Here is a 19460-nt window from a genome sequence, read left to right as displayed (position 1 = left end):
CTGCTGGGCTCAATCAATCCTCCTGCCTCAGCCTCTTAAAATGCTGGGATTACAGGTGTAAGCCAGGGTGTCCTGCTGAAACAAACTGTTTTTAAGTGTTTAGTGGAAACGCACAAAACTTGTCAAAAATGATTAAAATCTGTGTCATCATTAAATACTAATTGTACTTAATTGTAACATTTTAAGAGAAATGAATGACACTAGGCTATGATAATCTAGCTCGTCTTCTTGCCATTTTTCCATATATGAAACTTCAGAACCAATCATTAAAAGATCACTAAGAAAAAAAAATTACCAAGACTCTCAGTGGAGATTTGATCTTTCATAAAACCAACCTCAATACATTTTAGAACTAATGTGGCCTCTCAAAAATAATCTTATTAATGAAATCATCCCAAAATCTGCTTTGATTTGTCCCTGTGAAGGAAACATATGGCCTCTCTCCCGAGACACATGCACATAAGCATGTTGGCAAATGATCAAGTGGCACTCAAACATCTATCAATAGTGCCTTCTGCTGGTGCAAAGGTGTTTTGTTTTTTTTTTTTTTTGAGACGGAGTCTCACTCTGTCGCCCAGGCTGGAGTGCAGTGGCCGGATCTCAGCTCACTGCAAGCTCTGCCTTTTGGGTTCACGCCATTCTCCTGCCTCAGCCTCCCGAGTAGCTGGGACTACAGGCGCCCTCCACCTCGCCCGGCTAGTTTTTTGTCTTTTTTGGTAGAGACGGGGTTTCACTGTGTTAGCCAGGATGGTCTCGATCTCCTGACTTCGTGATCCGCCCATCTTGGCCTCCCAAAGTGCTGGGATTACAGGCTTGAGCCACTGCGCTGGGCCCTTTTTTTTTTCTTTTTTTTTTTTTTTTAACAAATTCAATTTGAAAATATATTTCTTATGAACTGAAAAATAGAAGTAATCTTGTCTTTTTCATTCTTTAAGTACCAACAGGGGCAAATGTAGAGACTAACTTGTATATTTCTTCAAATTCCAAGTAGCTTACATTATCCTTGCTGGAATTCATATTTATGATAGTCAAAATGCTAAAAAAAGTATTACTTATTTTGATAAGACAATTATAAATGTTTATTATTGGATAAAATATACAAAATAGAGCAAGGCGTAGTGGTGCAAGCTTGTCGTCCCAGCTACTTGGGAGGCTGAAGCAGGATTGCTTGAGCCCAGGAGTTCAAGTCCAGCCTGGGCAACACAGCAAGACCCTGCCTCTAGAAAAATAAATAAAAATCCAATTCACTTAAATGTGGTTTTATTGATGGCCAGTTTCTTCCCAGAAAGGCAAACGCAGTCCTAAAATATCCATGAATCCTTGACTTGTTAATGGTTCCTACTAAAGGACTATTACCTAGTCTTTACATAGAAAATTTTGTTTTGACATAGATGTGCATTTTCATTAAAATTTTAATGTAACTTACTATTTTAATATACTTAATGTGTTTCTTCTGAAAACATAACCTACCACTGAATTTGATCATCTATCTGTATTCTCCCCACAAAAACTAAATTGACTTCCTGATACACACTGAACATCACACACAAATGTTTAAAATATTAAGTACACACAAATGTTTGAAATATTAAGTATCACACACAAATGTCTGAAATATTGACTTTATTAGGAAAACATCTGATAGTTCTATTCGGTCATACAATCAATCACCTAATTTTAAAACTATGTGGCCGGAGGACATCAATTACAATATGGATTTTTCATTCATTCAACATATATTTGAGCACCTACAAGTGCCAGGCATTGGAGGTACAGGGTAAGCGGGAGGATCCTTGCTCTCACGGAGCTTACATTCTAGCAGGAGGACAACATGAAAGAAATGTGTATAGTAAAACGATGAGTTTACGACAAAGGAAGTAGATAGTGTTTCACAAGAGCATAGAGTAGAGAAGCTAAGGGAGGTCACAGAGACAACTGTGAGAAGCTGAGAGAAGCAAGTGCTTAAACTGAAGGATGTGTTGAAGAAGACGGGAGAGTAGAACAATTTGGGCAGAGGGAACCTTATGGACCCTAAGGTGGGAAGGTTCAAAGAACTGAAAGACAGCTAGAACAGCTGGAGCCATTCTCCTGTGTAAAGAGGAGTCAAAGAAAAAAGATTAAAGATGTGAAGGTTAAGATCTTGGTGGCATTCAGGGATTGGTACTTCTACAAGAAATCACTGAAGGGAGCACCATGTGACATTACTTTTCACTTCAGGATGGCCTACTCCAGGGGGTAGACTGGACTAGTAAGACTGGAGGCAGGTAGACCTCTTCTAAGGCCTGTGATAGTGAAAGACAAAAATAAGTGGGGGAATTCAGGGGATAGTGAAAATCAGTAGGGCTTAACAAGCAAGCTAGAGGTTCCTCCACAACAACCAATACAGATGTCCAGTAGACCTATTGGATATGCAGGCCTGCAGCTCAGGGGAGAGCTGGGTTAAGAACTGTCAAGGCAGTAATCATCTGCATTTAGATGGCAATTGAAGCCATGACAGGGGCTGAAATGGCCCAGCAAGAGTAAATCAAACCATGAGAATCACATACATTTAAGAATAAGGAAACATGGCCAGGTGTGGTGGCTCACGCCTGTAATCCAGCACTTTGGGAGGCTGAGGCGGGTGGATCACTTGAAGTCAGGAGTTCGAGACCAGCCTGGGCAACATAGTGAAACCCCATCTCTACTAAAAATACAAAATTTAGCTGAGTGTGGTGGCGCATGCCTATAGTCCCAGCTACTTGGGAGGCTGAGGCACAAGAATCGCTTGAACCTGGGAGGTGGAGGCTGAAGTGAGCCGAGATCATGCCACTGCATTCTAGCCTGAGCAACAGAGAAACACCCTGTCTCAAAAAAAAAAAAAAAAAAAAAAAAAGAATAAGGAGATGTCACAGGCTAGAGGGAGGGGGAAATGGGAGCACTACTGTTTGAATGGTATAATTTCAGTGTGGGACTGAGAACAAATTCTGGAGCTGAATGATGGTGATGGCTGCACAGCAGTGTGAGAGCACTTTATGCCACTGAAGTAACAGACGCCTGTCAAAAATAAGCCTGCTAAAATATCACCAAGCATAACCAGCAAAACAATCATTTCAGTGAAAATACAACTTCATATTAATCATCTCAATAATACAGATTACTGAACTGAGTTTACAGATTATAGAAATTTTCATACCTTGTGGGTCAGAAAGGATAACTGTAAATTACTGTCTCCACTTTATGGGTGGAAAACTGAGCTACAGAGAAGATTCTCTAAGAAAATTTAAAAGGAATTGACGTTCATTAAATAAATATCCTCGCTGATTTTTTTAAGGTAGAAAAGTACAATGCACTGTGTTAAAAAAATTACTGTAATAGCCTCATGTTCGAGAAGTCTAAATTTCTAAGGTTACTACATGTATTAATTTTTGGTACATGTCCAACAGAAAACATCCTTTATTCCAGTTACATCCTGAAGATACCGAAGTCAGTCTTCTCTATTGGTGCGTTGAGGGCTGCACTAAAACTGAGACCCAAGACCAGTCTGGTGTCTGCTGGATCAATGATCCCATCATCCCACACCCTGACAAAAGAAGAAACAAAGAGTTATGAATTTACCATCGAACTACCATTTATACACTCTCCACGCGCAGAAATGCCAAGAAAGTTTTCCTTCAGGTAATATATGAATCTACTGATTAGCATCCACAACAGAAACTATGTTCAAGACAGAGGGGGAAAAGGTGGAAAAAAATGATACGACTTTCATCCCAGGCCACCACAGAATGTCATGTCTTAAGGCTTAAGGAACTACTTTTACAAGAGATCTCAAAGTAACCCCTGGTTTGAAAATATGTTTACTTATTTCAGGAAAAATTTTCCTATTCCTTTTCTTCCCACACAAACATATACAAACCAAGTTGGTGTATTCTGTCATTAATATGGAGAACCATATATATCCAGGTAATAACTTCAAACTTCACCAGAAAAGGTATATTCCCCAACCCCCCCCCCAAACTCTTAAGGAACTATGAAAATTATTGAATAGGCTTCAGTACATTTTATTTATTATTATTATTATTGTTATTTGAGATGGAGTCTTGCTCTGTCACCCAGGCTGGAGTGCAGTGCAGTGGCATAATTTCGGTTCACTGCAACCTCTGCCCTCTGGATTCAAGCAATTCTCCTGCCTCAGCCTCCCTAGCAGCTGGTATTACAGGAATGCGCTACTGCACCTGGCTAATTTTTGTATTTTTAGAAGAGATGGTTTTTCGCCATGTTGGCCAGGCTGGTTTCGAACTCCTGACCTCAGGTGATCCGCCCACCTCGGCCCCCCAAAGTGCTGTAACTACAGGTGTGAGCCACCGCACCTGGCCAGCTTCAGTACATTTTATTAATAAAATAGACATCTTCAAATGTAGGTCTTTATTTTTTGCTACAATAGGAAAAACAGGAACTTTAAACTGCTTGCGGAAGAAACTTTTAAGTAGAAATTTTAGTTTCCTTTTCATTGACAATCTCAAATGTATAAGGAAAAATGACTGAGAAATATTATTTTTCAAAGGTTATTAGCAGGTGGCAGTTTGCTTTTTTTATACAAACTCCCTTCAGTATCGGAACCTGGCATCAATTATTAAACCGTTCTTACATTGACAGACATGAATCAAATCTTTGCTCATAAAACATTCATAGTAGGGACCCTAAAGTATCAACACCCAATAAAAAGAAAGCCATTCTTGTCATCCGCAATCAGGCGAATTGATTACACTCCCTTCTGAAGCCTGCAGCACATCAAGCATGGTGATGAAGGGGCTGCCTAATAATGTTCATTAAAAAGACTGCCCCAGGTAAGACGCGCTAATGAAACGCCTGATACAAGTTTGATTATAAAAACAACTGAGCAGAAGCAAATTGGCACGCTACATATATAACCTATTAGGATTAAGGAAAACATTGTAGGTTACAGTAACTGATCATGACAAGCTTTGTCTCTGAAAAGACAGACCTAGCCATGTTCAAACCTAAGCAGGTCAGGGAATTTTACTGTGAAGCTGAGATTTACTAAACCCAAGGAAGGTAAACTGGCTTGGAAATCCTTTCAGCTTTGAAAGAAAGCTGCTGTCTCCATGCCACCAACTGTTTCAACAGAAGGGTTAAACATCTACAGATCCGGCCAGGCAGGGTGGCTCACACCTGTAATCCCAGTACTTTGGGAGGCCAAGGCGGGTGGTTCACATGAGGTTGGGAGTTTGAGACCAGCCTGACCAACATGGAGAAACCCTATCTCTATTAAAAATACAAAATTAGCCAGGTGTGGTGGTGCATGCCTGTAATCCCAGCTACTCGGGAGGCTGAGGCAGAAGAATCCCTTGAACCCAGAAGGCAGAGGTTGCGGTGAGCTGAGATCAGGCCACTGCACTCCAGCCTGGGTAAGAGCAAAACTCTGTCTCAAAAAAACAAAAAACTACAGATCCACAGAAAGCTTTACTGTCTGTTAACATTTATTTCCAAAGATAAGTCTCTCTGGGCCATTTACTCTTCTGCCTTGAATGTAATCCATTAAAAATAATAATAATAATAATAATGTTAGTATGAAAATAATAACTCTTTCGCAAGAGATGACTTATCTTAGCCAGGGCTGAAAAACAAGCTAATGGCTCACACCAAATACGCAATTTTTCAAACTTTAATATTTCAGCTGTCCCTGTGTATTTCAGTCAAAATCCTATGTGGAAAAGAAAACTATAGAAAAGCTTGACAATATATATTTTATATTTCATCTCAAACCTCTTATATGGCTTTCTATTGCTTCTTTCCGTTTACTGGCTACTATATGTCTGTTTACATGATGATCAAATCAGGAACATGTTTAGCTCTCAAAGACTATAAAATATTTTGCTCTTAATTAAATGAATCAAACCACCACAACAAAATATACCTGCAAATTTGTTTGTAAAAATATATATTTAGCAAAAGACCTTTTAAAAATCCCAAATGCTGACCACCCATGATTACAGGTGGCTCACACCTGTAATCCTAGCACTTTGAGAGGTTGAGGCAGGATCACTCAAGCTCAGGCATTCAAGACCAGCCTGGCCAACATGGTGAAACCCCATCTCTACAAAAAATACAAAAAAATTAGCCAGGAGTGGTGGCACATGCCTGTAGTCCCAGCTTTGGAGGCTGACGCAAGACGATTGCTTGAGTCCGGGAGGGAGAGATTGCAGTAAGCTGAGATCACGTCACTGTACTCCAACCTGGGCGACAGAGTGAGACTCTGTCTTTAAAGAAAACAAAACAAAACACATACACACACCCAAATGGTATTATTTATCTCCTCAAACTAATTATGTTCTTGAAAATCAGTATGTTTTGTCTTTGTATCCACCAAGGAACCATTCAAATAATTGTAATGGACTCTAACTTTTGCCTTTTTTTTTTTTTTTTTTTTTTTTTTGAGATAGGGCCTTGTTCAGTCACCCAGGCTGGAGCACAGTAGCATGATCTCGGCTCACTGCAGCCTTGACCTCCCAGGTTCAACTGATCTGCTTGCCTCAGCACCCTGAGTAGCTGGGACTACAGGTGCACACCACCACACCTGGCTAATTTTTGTATATTTTTTTGTAGAGACCAGGTCTCGCCATGTTGCCCCACCGGTTTCAAACTCCTGGGCTCAAACAATCCGCCCGCCCTGGCCTCTCAAAGTGCTGGAAATATAAGTGTGAGCCACTGTGCCTGGCCTGATTTTCTTTTCTCTCCCCTCTCCTCTCCAGTTTGCCTTCGCCAGCATAAATTACAACATAAGCTAATTTTACAAGATGCAGAAAGAGTTACTTTCTTTTTTCCATCTGCCCAAGGGATGAAAGGAAGACATGAAGCTTAGATTAGTCTTCAGAAGGCAGAACACTAAAGTTGTTGAAGACAGATGTGAAAGCAGGCACCAGCGGGTCTTCAGCTGGGACAGGCATGATAATTTATTACCTCATTAAGTGGTGTAAGAAACAAACAGAGCCAACAGCAGCAATGGTCTGTGAGGTAATTATTTGGTGCTGACACACAGACCCTGGCAGCGACTAATCACCTTCCAAACGTACAAGCATGCTTGTCAACAGATGCCAGTAAGTGTTCAAGCAATCTCATGCTTAAAATGGGGTAACAACAAAATGATCAAGAAGAGGGGTTTTTAAGCAAAAATTAGAACTGCTGAAGTAACATAGCCAGCTTATAACTTATTCTCAGCTCCTAGCATGGCCCACCTCGGGCTGCAGGACCCCTGCGGGCCCCAGACACCTCAACTAGGGGCAAGACAAGAGAAGCGGGAATCAGACCAGTGGTGGTGAGTCCACAGCGCAGGGACGCTGGGAGGAGGGGTGGCATTTCAGCAGTAGCCATTCACATTGTAAAGAAACAACAGTACAAAATTAAGTGTGTCCACAGGTTATTCTCCAGTTCCTATGAATGCTGGACCATCCTGACTACATAGAGCTCTGTAAAGCTGCTCCCCTAACCACCATCTACACCCATCAGGGAGTTAGTGATGTTCTGGCCCCCACCTTGCACTGGAATAGTAAGGGTTCCCCTCCTCTTCAAACTTCTTAATGATGGGCTCTTTTAAAGCTGCTTCATCAGCACTGGAGAACTAAAGGAAAAAAGGCCATGAGTAAGTCAGCTTCAGTGAACAACTGGCCCTGTTTAGATCATCTCAATTCAAAAGAAACAACAGATTTCATGAATAATAATGTTACAACTAACATGTGCATGGTGATGTACAAATTACAAGTGATCATTAACATACATGCTCTCGCCTAAGACATGAGTATCAAGTGAGTGCCCCATCCCATCTCTCCTAGCAGAGAAAATATCCTGAGGCTATTTCACATAAGGTGAAAACCCAGGGTACTGTGTATCACAACAGGTTACAATAATGGATGTGAATTACACAACCTAACAAAAGGGCTGCATTACACTTAGCAGCCTCCAGTTAACAACGTGGAGAAGTATGAGATTTTCATTTAAAATAGCCAAAATTTAAAACTTAAGCTTAAATGTTTAAGTTTAAAGGGGTAGTATACCAGCCAAATCTTGAATAACATTTTCAGTCAAGTTCCCGGAGAACTGAAAGATATTTTTCCCTAATTAAGAATTTCACAGCCTTCCCATCAGTATTACAAGGATCAAGTGATAATTAATTCAGATGTAAAAATCTTCAGAACTTAATTTGAAACCCTGAAAAATATTTTCAACTCAAAAAGCAACTCGACACCAGAAACAAATGACTTATTCCAAAAAAAAAAAACCCTACCTTCTTTTGTGTAAATATGTTAATACCTTAATATCATTTTCTAGGTCATGAATTCTAAGGGAGAACCATTAACACACTGTGCTTTCCTTTCCTATATGAAAATGAATGAACTCAAGTATCTGTATATTGAAGTAATCAAAGAACAACTACTTAATGAGAGATCACCATGCTAGGCTTCATAGAGTTTCAGACATGTCTTTGAAGTATCAGGTAGAATTTCATATACCACCTCCCCCGCCCACATCCCCACACCCCAACCACTCGCACAAAAGCAAAGCTATCCATTTCCTTTGACAGTAATAGGTACTAAAGTGAATCTGAAACCTCAATGTAAGCCTCCAGAGTTCCCTGTGCTTGGAAAAGACAACTAGGGATGTGAGGCATGGGTGGATGCATTCAGGGAGGCAGAAACCACCCTCTGGCTTTACAGTACCTCACTCCACAATCTAGGTGGAAGACCTGATGATTCCTGCACAGAGCAGACAGGGCTCCCTTCATTTCATTCCTTCCCATAATGAGACAACAGTGCACTTAAGCAACTTCAGGAACACACATCCATCATCTTCCTACTTGGTGCTTACACAAGAGTTAAAAGTTGTAACTAATAAAAATTAATGCAAAATTTCAAAACAATCTCCAACAGAGACACAAACAAAAGAATTCATTTTAAAAGCAGCTGCTTGCTGATTTGCCTTTTATCAAGTTTCCACTGCCCTTTCCATTTTTCTTCATTTATACACAGGATAATGTTATTCAATTCTCAATAGATGACGGAGCCCTCCCACTCAGGGTATCCTTAACAACAATCTAAAAGTAAAATAGAAAGAACAAAATTCTGCTGCTTTTGGTCATAAAATCAAAGTAGTACATCAGACTTATTTAAATCTCACTAAGTACAAATGACTAAGAATCAAACATCTTTATGCCTCAGATACTTACTGGCAGTTTCTAAAGTGTTTTCTTGGCTGGGCACGGTGGCACACACCTGTAATCCCAGCACTTTGGGAGGTGGGCGGATTACTTGAGGTCAGGAGTTTGAGAGTAGCCTGGCCAACATAGTGAAACCCCGTCTCTACTAAAAATACAAAAATTAGTCTGGCATGGGGGCGCATGCCTGTTATCCCAGCTTCTCAGGAGGCTGAGGCATGAGAATCGCTTGAACCCAGGAGGCGGAGGCTGCAGCGAACTGAGATTGCAGCACTGCACTCCAGCCTGGGTGACAGAGCAAGACTCTGTCTTAAAAATTAAAAATAAGAAAACAAAGTGTTTTCTTGGAAATTCTGAAAAAATTTTAAATGGCCACAAAGAAGGTACCCCATATGAAATGGCTTTAAAAAGAAAAAGAACAGAAATCCTGTGAGCCTCGATTGCTGGAACAACTTCCAGGGCAGCACCGTCTAAATATGGCCAGGCAGCGTGTGCCAGGTCCCCAGCCACGAACACTAAGGGCTTCCGAGCATGCTGCTCCTTGACTCCAGGGTGTTTATAGTGAGAGGCAAACCCAGGGAGAAACAAGAGAAAATGACACTGACCTGCTTTCCTTCCCGGGCTCTTTGGTCCTTTGCTATCGTGGCCAACACATTGGCTGCCTGCTCTCCTCCCATCACTGAGATACGAGCATTTGGCCAAATGTAGAGAAATCTTGGGCTGGGAGAAAAAAAGAAATAATAAGCAAGTTAAGTCAATATACAACATAGATTTTCAGAGGCCCATGTTTGCCTTTTAAATTAGTGGTTCCTGATTCTGGCTGCCCATTACAATAATCTGTGGAGCTTTCACAAATATACAAATGCCTGGAACCCACCCCAGACTAGACTCCAGAGGAGGGGCCTGAGCACAGACGGGACTTCTAAGTTCTCCATGTAATTCTGGGTATAAAAGTGTTGATAATATCCTCTCATGATCTATGGTCATGTCCTGTTTTCCATTCCTGATAGTGGTCCTATGTGCCATCTTTCTTTATTTTTTAGTTTAAGCACAGGATTATCAAGTTTGTTAACCTTTCAAATCAACCAACTTTGGGCTATGCTGATTCTTCTATCTGATGTCTGCTCTTCATTATATCCTTTCTATTTGTCACGGGTTTAACATGCTGTTCTTTGAACCTCCCACAGCTGAAGTCTTAGCTCATTGACTTGCAGTCTTACTTCTTTTCCCATATATGCCTTTAAGGCTACATACCTTTCTCAGAGCCAGACTTTAGCTGCATTGCACAAATCTTAATGTGTGGCATTTTCATTATCAGCTATTTCAAGTATTTCTTGACTCCCATTGTAGATTTCTTCCAAATAACACCTTTGGCACTAAATTTCATTTCACCCCTCCAGATGATACAAATTATGGTATAATTGATTGAGATCTGGAAATGGCATTCTGTGTTTCAAATAAACCTGAAATAAACTGACCATGTATTTTACACTCAAAGTATGTTTCTTTGTTTCAGAGAAAATCATGACACCCTACCTATATGCTCTGCCACACATCCCATAGTTCCCAGCTCCGTACGAGCCCCCAATGATGAGGGTTATCTTAGGCACTTGGGCACAGGCCACAGCGGTCACCATCTTGGCACCATCCTTGGTAATTCCTTCAGCTTCATACTCTCTACCAACCATAAATCCTGAGAGAAAGATCAGAAAGACAGCCTCTGGGTGATGGGATTAATATGTGGAATGCAATTCCACCAAAAGGACATCTTGTTTTACTAAACTCATTTTACTAAACGCCTCTCGCCTTAAGAAAATGTATATATGTGAAACATACCCTTAAAAAGTTTGCTTTGAAAGGATAAAATAAAGTTTTCTCTAATCACTTTCTAAATTTTCTTAAAGCAGTTCATCTGGATGCACATAGAAACCTTCAAACAATATGAGGATGCAATCTATCTTCAAGAGATGATCTTGGCTGGATGCTATGACTCACCCCCATAATACCAACAATTTGGGAAGCCTAAGCGGGAGGATCACTTGAGGCCAGGCGTTTGAGACCAGCCTGGGCAACAAAGCGAGACCCTACCTCTATTTAAAAATAAATAAATAAAACTTTTTAAAAAAGAGATGATGTCAAAGAAGCAGCTTGATGCTGAAAAGAATGTGACATGCCTAGCCAAGGACAAAGTGCTGTGATGAGCCCAACAATGAGGGCTTCAGCCTTCACTGACCTGGTTTTAAAACAGACTGTTCTTTCTAAAGTGATGCTTTAAAACTTTGATGACATAAAGATGAATATTTCACAGAGATGCTAACAGTCCCTGCCAGTGACTCAATAGCAAGGTTAAAAAGAAACTATTTTTCCATTTCAATACAGGATCCTTCTATTTCTTCAAGCCCCTAGCTCTCTGGAGGCTGCTCTGTAACTTCACTGCCTTCCAGAACTTGGGTTCCTCTTTCTCCACCTTATAACACTGAGTTGGGCTTCACTTGTCTCCTTCCCCCACCCAGTCTCCAGCGAAGGCATTTCTTCCATCTGTGGACCTGCACACTCACCTGCCTCACTGACTGTCACTATCCCTGGTTTGCCAAACTCCAGTATCTGGTCATCCAATTCAACCCAACCAGTTCCTCCAGAGCATGTGCCCCTCCTGCACTCACCACAGGAAAGGCAGCACAGCCCATTACTTGGCACCATCTGCTTCCTGCAGCTACCCTACTCAGCTGGACCCTAGAAAAGCTCAGAAACTCCTCAATCTCCCCAGCCTTGACTCCCTGTAACATTCCCACCATACCTACTTCAAATATCAGTTGTCTTCCAGTTCTCACCGCACCCAACCCGACCCACCACCCCTCTCTTCTCTGGAGGGGATCCTGCCTTCAAAAAGACGAGTGAGGATTCTCACTTGGCTTTCTCAAATCCTTCTTCTTCCCATCTTAAGAAAACTGCATAATCATGCTCCCCATCTTCCTTTACTCTTGAAGAAAAAGGAAAAAATCAGAGGTACTCGAAGACTGTCACTGAACCTTCTCTTCTCTCAGGGGGGTTCTTATCTATTCCCACAGCTTTAAAATCACCTCCATATTCGGATGACATCTACATTTTCATCTCTACCTAAAACACCTCTTCTGTGCTGAGACTTATCCACCTGTCTACGATATGCCTCCAGGTGAATATCGCACAGGAATCTCAAATGCAATGCTGAAAAACTAAACTCAACCCAACAGGGCCAAAACAAAACAAAAATGTAGATATCTTCAAACCACAGAGTTTTAACTGCGTGGTGGTTAACAATCCAGGAATCATTATTAGAAACAAGAACTCTGGTATAGTTAGGCTTCAGAATCCTTTCTATCTGCCCTCTTACATAGGTTGCCACATAGGACCCTCTTAGGCTGCCATTTGGATATAACTTCTCTCAACACTCATCTAACCAAATATGAACCTAAGTAGCTCACAGGATGAAGAAGCTTTAGCACCAGTACTATTTCAAGTCCTGTTGACTTCCAAGAGCCTGACTCTTCCTTCTCATAGAGGCTTGCCTGATCCCAACAACTACTAAGAGCCTCTCCTTCCTTTGAAGCTGAGGTAGCCTGGGATGGGGGAGGCTGTTTTCTGCTAACCAACATATCTGAGTGCCTTGTATATGTCAGACACTCTGCAACATATAATGAAGGATACCAGAGAATCAGAGAATTCTTATAAAAGAGAACTCTTGAACCATAACAGACCTTAAAAATAAATGTATCCACCATGTTCAGGTCATCTCTGGAGTATGAAGTCCAGAGAGGTGACGTATCTCACACTTTGGTCATATAATTCTTTGGGGCCAAAACTCAAATCCCCAGACTTTGGATCAGGGTATACACATACATTTTAAAATGATGTTGCTTCAAGTAGAATTAACGGTACAATAAAAGGGAAGACCGTAGCATGTGTCTGAAATCTTGAGGAGGAGGAACAGAGTCCTGGAAAAAGCATGATGCTCTCTTCAGTGATCAGATCATGCTCCTGCTGCTTTCTGGGTGTGTGGCTGTGCACACACAGGAGTAAAGGATGGCCATGTGAATGCTGATCATGTATATAACTCAGAAATGGCTTTGCTTAGAAAATATGAATAATCAGCCAGGTGTGGTGGCTTACACTTGTAATCCCAGCACTTTGGGAGGCCAAGGCAGGCAGATCACTTGAGCTCAGGAGTTTGAGACCAGTCTGGGCAACGTGGTCTGGGTGAAACTATGTCTTTACAAAAATACAAAAATTAACCAGGCATGGTGGCACATGCCTGTAGGCCCAGCTATTTGAGGGAAAGAAAATATGGATAATCTCCTCAGAATATTTAACATTCATGAAGAAAAGTGCTAACTCTTAAAGGGCCTCCAGAAAGAGCATGTCCAGTAGAACTTACTGCTCTGATGAAGTGGTCTACATGTGTGCTGTCCAATACATCAGCCACACTGATGGTACAGCTCTGGAATCAATACAACCAAACTGATTAAGCTATTTTCTTACCAGTAACATTTTGAAGGAATAGCAGAGGAATATTTCTTTGGCAGCATACCTGGATAAAGTGAGTACCCTATAAGCAAATAACAAAAATCTTTTTAAAAGGGAATTAACTCTATTATCATCATGCATTCTACAAATACCACAACTTCAGCCAAATACAAGAAAGAATACTCCCCTTTAAAATTTTTTCTCTTATTAATTTTCTTTCTTTTTTTTTTTAAGAAACATGGTCTCACTCTGTTGCCCAGGCTGGAGTACAGTGGCACAATTATAGCTCACTGCAGCTCAAACTCCTGGGCTCAAGCAATCCTCCTGCCTCAGCCTCCTGAGTAGCTGGAACTACAGGTATGTGCCACCACTCCTGGCTAAGAATACCCTTTGTTTGGCTAGTCTTACCTTATAGTAAGAGTACAGTGCTACTCCATTGTCAATAGGATATGTAACTGTAGGTCTGTACTATCCTCGTTTTCACAATCACCTGTATAATCACTGGCACATGGCTCTAAGACTATTGTGTCAAGGATGAAGCAAAGGCCGGGCGTGGTGGCTCATGCCTGTAATCCCAGCACTTTGGGAGGCAGAGGCGGGTGGATCACGAGGTCAGTAGATCGAGACCATCCTGGCTAACATGGTGAAACGCCATCTCTACTAAAAATACAAAAAAATTAGCCGGGCATGGTGGTAGGCGCCTGTAGTCCCAGCTACTCAGGAGGCTGAGGCAGGAGAACGGCGTGAACCTGGGAGGAGAAGCTTGCAGTGAGCCGAGATCTCGTCACTGCACTCCAGCCTGGGCAACACAGCGAGACTCCAAGGAAAGAAAAGAGAAAGAAAAGACGAAAGAAAAGAAAAGAGAAAAGAAAAAGGAAGGAAGGAAGGAAGGAAGGAAGGAAGGAAGGAAGGAAGGAAGGAAGGAAGGAAGGAAGGAAGGAGGGAGGGAGGGAGGGAGGGAGGGAGGGAGGGAGGGAGGGAAGGAAGGAAGCAAGGAAGGAAGGAAGGAAGGAAGGAAGAAAGGAAAGAGAAAGAAAGAAGGAAAGAAAGAAGGAAGGAAGGAAGGAAGGAAGGAAGGAAGGAAGGAAGGAAAGAAAGAAAGAAAGAAAGAAAGAAAGAAAGAAAGAAAGAAAGAAAGAAAGAAAGAAAGAAAGAAAGAAAGAAAGAAAGAGAAAGAAAGAAGGAAGGAAGGAAAGAGAAAGAAAGAAAGAAAGAAAGAAAGAAAGAAAGAGGTCAATCACTAACATTGTAAACAGCAAGTGAAACTTAAGTAACAGAAAAGAAATAACTGATGCCAATGAGAATTGCTGAACTCTGCTATATGATAATTCTCTAGTTCTCCACTTTAGAAAAGCCAGAATATAAACCCTCCCAGCATATGAAGGATGACATTTCCATTTTGATGATCATCTGAAATTCTTTCATGCATCAAGATTATAGTAAATACATCTTTCTTGCCAACATTCCCCAGATAAATGGGATTTTAGATTAGATGAGTGATAGAGATCTTCTAACCTTGAATTTAGGAAATTATTTAATCATACAAAAATACAGCTATTCCTTCCCTAAAGATTGTATGAGTAAGGAAACTCTTATAAGCCATTTCCTTTATGTTTTACTCTGAAGATCTCTTTACGTCTGCTGGAAATGCCTTGTCAGGTACAAAACCGCAAAGTAATTGCTCGACTTCAATATGACTACATTTACAAGAATGAGAAAATCACACAGACCTTTGGGGCTTATTTCAACAAATGAAATGTCAGGCTGAGGCCAAACGTAACTCCTCAGGGGTTTCTTTGTGCCAAGCTGACACATAAAGCCAGGCAGAGTTTGTTTGGACTCAGTCTGACATTTCCTCTATTGAAATAAATGTATATTCATTAAAAGTCATTATTTCAGGAATATCTAATATTTTGAGAAATACTGTCTATATACTATTAAATGAAAACATGCAAAACCTCTCTATATATAGCATATCAATTTTTTAAAAAGGGAAACTATTAAGAAAAAATAATAAAATGTTACTAAAAGCTATTTCTGGTATAATTATAAGTGATTTTTTATTTATATTTTCTTTACTTTTAATTCCTTGTTCTCATTTTATCATTGAGTTGAAGGAGTAATAATAAATGGCAGAATACAGAAACCAAATTTATTGATAAAAAATTTCACAAAAGACAAATTCTTCCTCAATTAGGGTATTAAAGAGCTTAGCTGCCTATTACCTGCATCAATAAAGAGACCTTTGACCCTGTTATTTCAAGAGAAAAAGCAATACTAAACATATTTTTTCTTAAGGAAACATTTTATTTCCCGAAGCAGTTTGGTGAATTAAAATTTTTTTAAAGACATTTTTATCAAATAAGTATATGAATTATATTTATCCAAGTTTAGGTAAATCTGAGACGATATATGAAATCAAATAATAACTAAGCAAAAAGATATTCAAGAACTCCCTCTTTCTTTTGCTGTCTTGGAGTTAAATTAAATAATGATAATAATAAACAAAAAGAATTTCCTTTTTTAAAGCCATGGGTCCAGTAACAAAGACCCACTATTCCCATTTCCAAAAAGTAAAAATACAATAAAGTTAAAGTGATAATGGGATAGAAGAGAATAAACAGATCATGTCTCAGAACCACCTGAATCTTTGAACCATGAGTCCTCTGAGTCCCTCCAGGACATGAAGCACTTTCAGGACAAGTATTCTCTATCATGAGAACATGTACATGTCCTCTATAGCAATTGTAACTCAAGTATCTTAGGAGAATTTTCCTAAAATGAGTACATTTTTAATAGTGCTCCAGATGGTTCATCACAGCACGTTAATGTAAACCACCATAAAAACTGTTTCAAATACTAACGTACATGCACATATATATACACGCATGCACACACACACACACACACGCCTGCACACACAGTATTCTGGTTGCTGAGGCATCTAGTTAAGCATTTTTATACTTTTATGCAAGAAATTTTAACTCATTATTTGACCTTCAATGTTATGTTACATTAAAACAGAAAATCTTGAAATATTTTTAACAGTACTTGCCTTTTTTGCAGATTCAGAAAAGAGAACTCCGTTGTTTCCAATGATACCTACTGGGTACCCAAATATTCGAGCAAATCCTCAAAAGAAAATTCAAAGAAGATTTATGGTTTGTGTTTTTCCAAGGGCTTTTAATTCACAAGAAAGAGGCATATTTACACATTCTTTAATATTGGATCCAAGTTTAAAATGCAAAGAGATTTTGTCTATGGTATAAAACAGCTCATGTCACAATCTTCTTGTTCCTAAGGTCCTAGAGTCTGGTTTCTTTTGCTTCTAGAAAGGGTCATGATACATGTAGAGTTATCCATTTGTCTTGACTGATTTGGTTAAATAATTGGCTGAGTGTATTATCCATTTATTCATTTAATATATCTGAGTGTCCAGTATGTACCAGACACTAGGGATACTATAAAAATATCATTTTTAATATCAAAATAATTATTGAAGAAAAATTAACAGATAAGAGAGAGTGTCAACATACTGATAAGCCAGAAAACTGAATTTTTTTTTGAGACAAGGTCTCACTCTGTTGCCTAGGCTGGAACACAGTAGCACAATCATGGCTCACTGCAGCCTCAAATTCTCATGCTTCAAGTGATCCTCCCTCTTACCTCAGCCTCCTGAGTAGCTAAGACTACAGACACTCACCTCCACACCCAGCTAGTATTTGTATTTTTTGTAGAGATAGGGTTTTGCTATGTTGCCAGGCTGGTCTCGAACTCCTGGGTTCAAGTGATCCTCCCACCTTGGCCTCCCAAAGTACTGGGATTATAGGCATGAGCCACCACACCCAGCCTGAATCTTGAAAGATTTGGTTGTTTTTTTGTTTTATTTTTTTTTGTTTTTCTTTACTCTGGCTTTGTCTGGATTTATGACTTTTTAAAAATCATCATGTTCTTATTTATCTATTTTTGAGACGGGGTCTTGTTCTGTCACCCAGGCTGGAATGCAATGGTGAGATCATGGCTCACTGCAGCCTCGAACTCCCGGGCTCAAGTGATCCTCCCACTTTGGCCTCCCAAGTAGCTGGGACTATAGGCCCCAGGAGTCACTACACCCGGATAATTTATCATGTTAATTTAATGTGATACAATGAAACCCTGATTTGATGCCACCTACATGTCTTTCAGTCCTAAAATCCCAGCCAAAACCCTATGCAGTACATCCTAAATGGCACTGCCACTTACAGAAGCAATTCACAAAGGGGTAAACTTCCAAAAAGTCCAGTAATCCATTCTTAGTCCTGCTTCACTGCACAAAGACATGGGAATTTAACATCACTCACTGGAAAGATGCTACCCCTGCAAATGTGCAACCCTGTTAACTACTTAGATTCTACCCACACTAGGCGCCGCTTAGAGGATCTCCAGGTACAGACAGGATGTGCTGAGTAGGGAACATGTCCCCACCCTACTAGGGACACCCATAGAGGGAGGGCCTTCAGCAAATGCCTGATCCAAACTTGAGTTAGAAATGGGAAAGCACAGTGTCCAAGAAACAACTAGAGGCTACACATGGTAACTGCTGAGGCAGGAGGAAACCCTGAGGAACTTCCAGAGACACTTGAGACCCAGAAAAATCTGTCCTCCCCTCTCACCTCCTCACCCTTTATGCCTCCCACCTTCTCATTCCTCCTCCCACCCTTCTTATCTGCCACCCCCACCCCCACCCCCCACCACCAGCCTCTCATTCCCTTCTTCTCCTTCTCACTCCCCTTCTCTGTCTCTAAATGTATTTGAATTCCAGTATAGTCAAAAGATGGAAGAAACCAGGTGTGTATTCTTGGGGACAAGAGTGCCACAGGGCTTTTAGCAAGTAGGAGGCAAATCCATACAAGCAGATGACAAAGAGAGCCCATCCATCTTTAGAGAAAGCAGAAACAGCTTTGACTTGTTTTAAACTGCTACACAATGACTGTTACATTCTGAACAATTTGGTGACAAATCCTGTCTATATATCAAACAAAAAGCTTTTAATCACTTAAACACCTAAGTACAAAAACATAAATTCTACTCCCAGTGTGAACCCTTCTTTTGTTCACAAATCAAACTAGGACAAAGTACTGTGATTTATCCTTAAGCCTCAATGTATATTTGCAGTTTGGATTTCTGTAGCTAGCTTTTTCCTACCCTGACATTACCTTTGACTAACTATTATATTTTCAAGTTTTTTATGACCAAGTGAAATTCATAAAATTTGTTCTTCCATTTGTCCTAAACAGATTATTATAGGTCTAGCATCTACCTTAAAAACTTCTTCAAAGGCCTATGAACTAAACACTTTAGATTAAAAATAAAACTTTTAAAAACATCCTTATTTTGGTTTTCCTGACAAGATATACTGAATTCTCAATCTAGTGTCTGCATGAATCAGTTTAAGACCTACACAGAGGCTGTGAGAAGGTTTAACTCACTCTATATCCTTTTGGGAAGCTAAACACAATATAAAACTTCCTCGTCGAATTGGACATTGAAGAACAAAGGAAACAGTGCTGAAATTTTCAAAATAATTATTGTTATCCAGAAAAACAAAAAGAACTAGAAGTATTTTCTACTAATTTTACTATAAGAACCTTTTTATACAACTAATATCACAAAGTCACAGATAGGGACCCACACTACAGCATCTGGCTATTACCATTTTAAACTATTTGGATCCATGAAGCCATTAAGCTACAAATTTGTCTTTATAAAGCAGTTC

At 40.1% G+C, this 19460-nt stretch overlaps 1 protein-coding gene across 1 annotated transcript in view; it reads right to left on the bottom strand.

Annotated features, from left to right (window-relative positions):
- Positions 1–1606: 1606 nt before the first annotated feature.
- The window catches only part of MCCC2 (methylcrotonyl-CoA carboxylase subunit 2), a 67128-nt gene continuing 49274 nt past the window's right edge, over positions 1607–19460 (bottom strand). Inside the window, exons 12-17 of the mRNA XM_005557117.5 lie at positions 16761–16837; positions 13721–13787; positions 10742–10898; positions 9811–9925; positions 7530–7615; positions 1607–3559 (exon numbers count right to left, since the gene is read on the bottom strand). Of these exons, the coding sequence (XP_005557174.1) occupies positions 3442–3559; positions 7530–7615; positions 9811–9925; positions 10742–10898; positions 13721–13787; positions 16761–16837 (620 nt within the window). The 3' untranslated portion in view covers positions 1607–3441. The remainder of the gene's footprint in view (positions 3560–7529; positions 7616–9810; positions 9926–10741; positions 10899–13720; positions 13788–16760; positions 16838–19460) is intronic.

This window comes from Macaca fascicularis, chromosome 6 (assembly GCF_037993035.2).
Source record: "Macaca fascicularis isolate 582-1 chromosome 6, T2T-MFA8v1.1".
NCBI lineage: Eukaryota > Metazoa > Chordata > Mammalia > Primates > Cercopithecidae > Macaca > Macaca fascicularis.
This window is presented reverse-complemented; position numbering and strand designations above follow the sequence as displayed.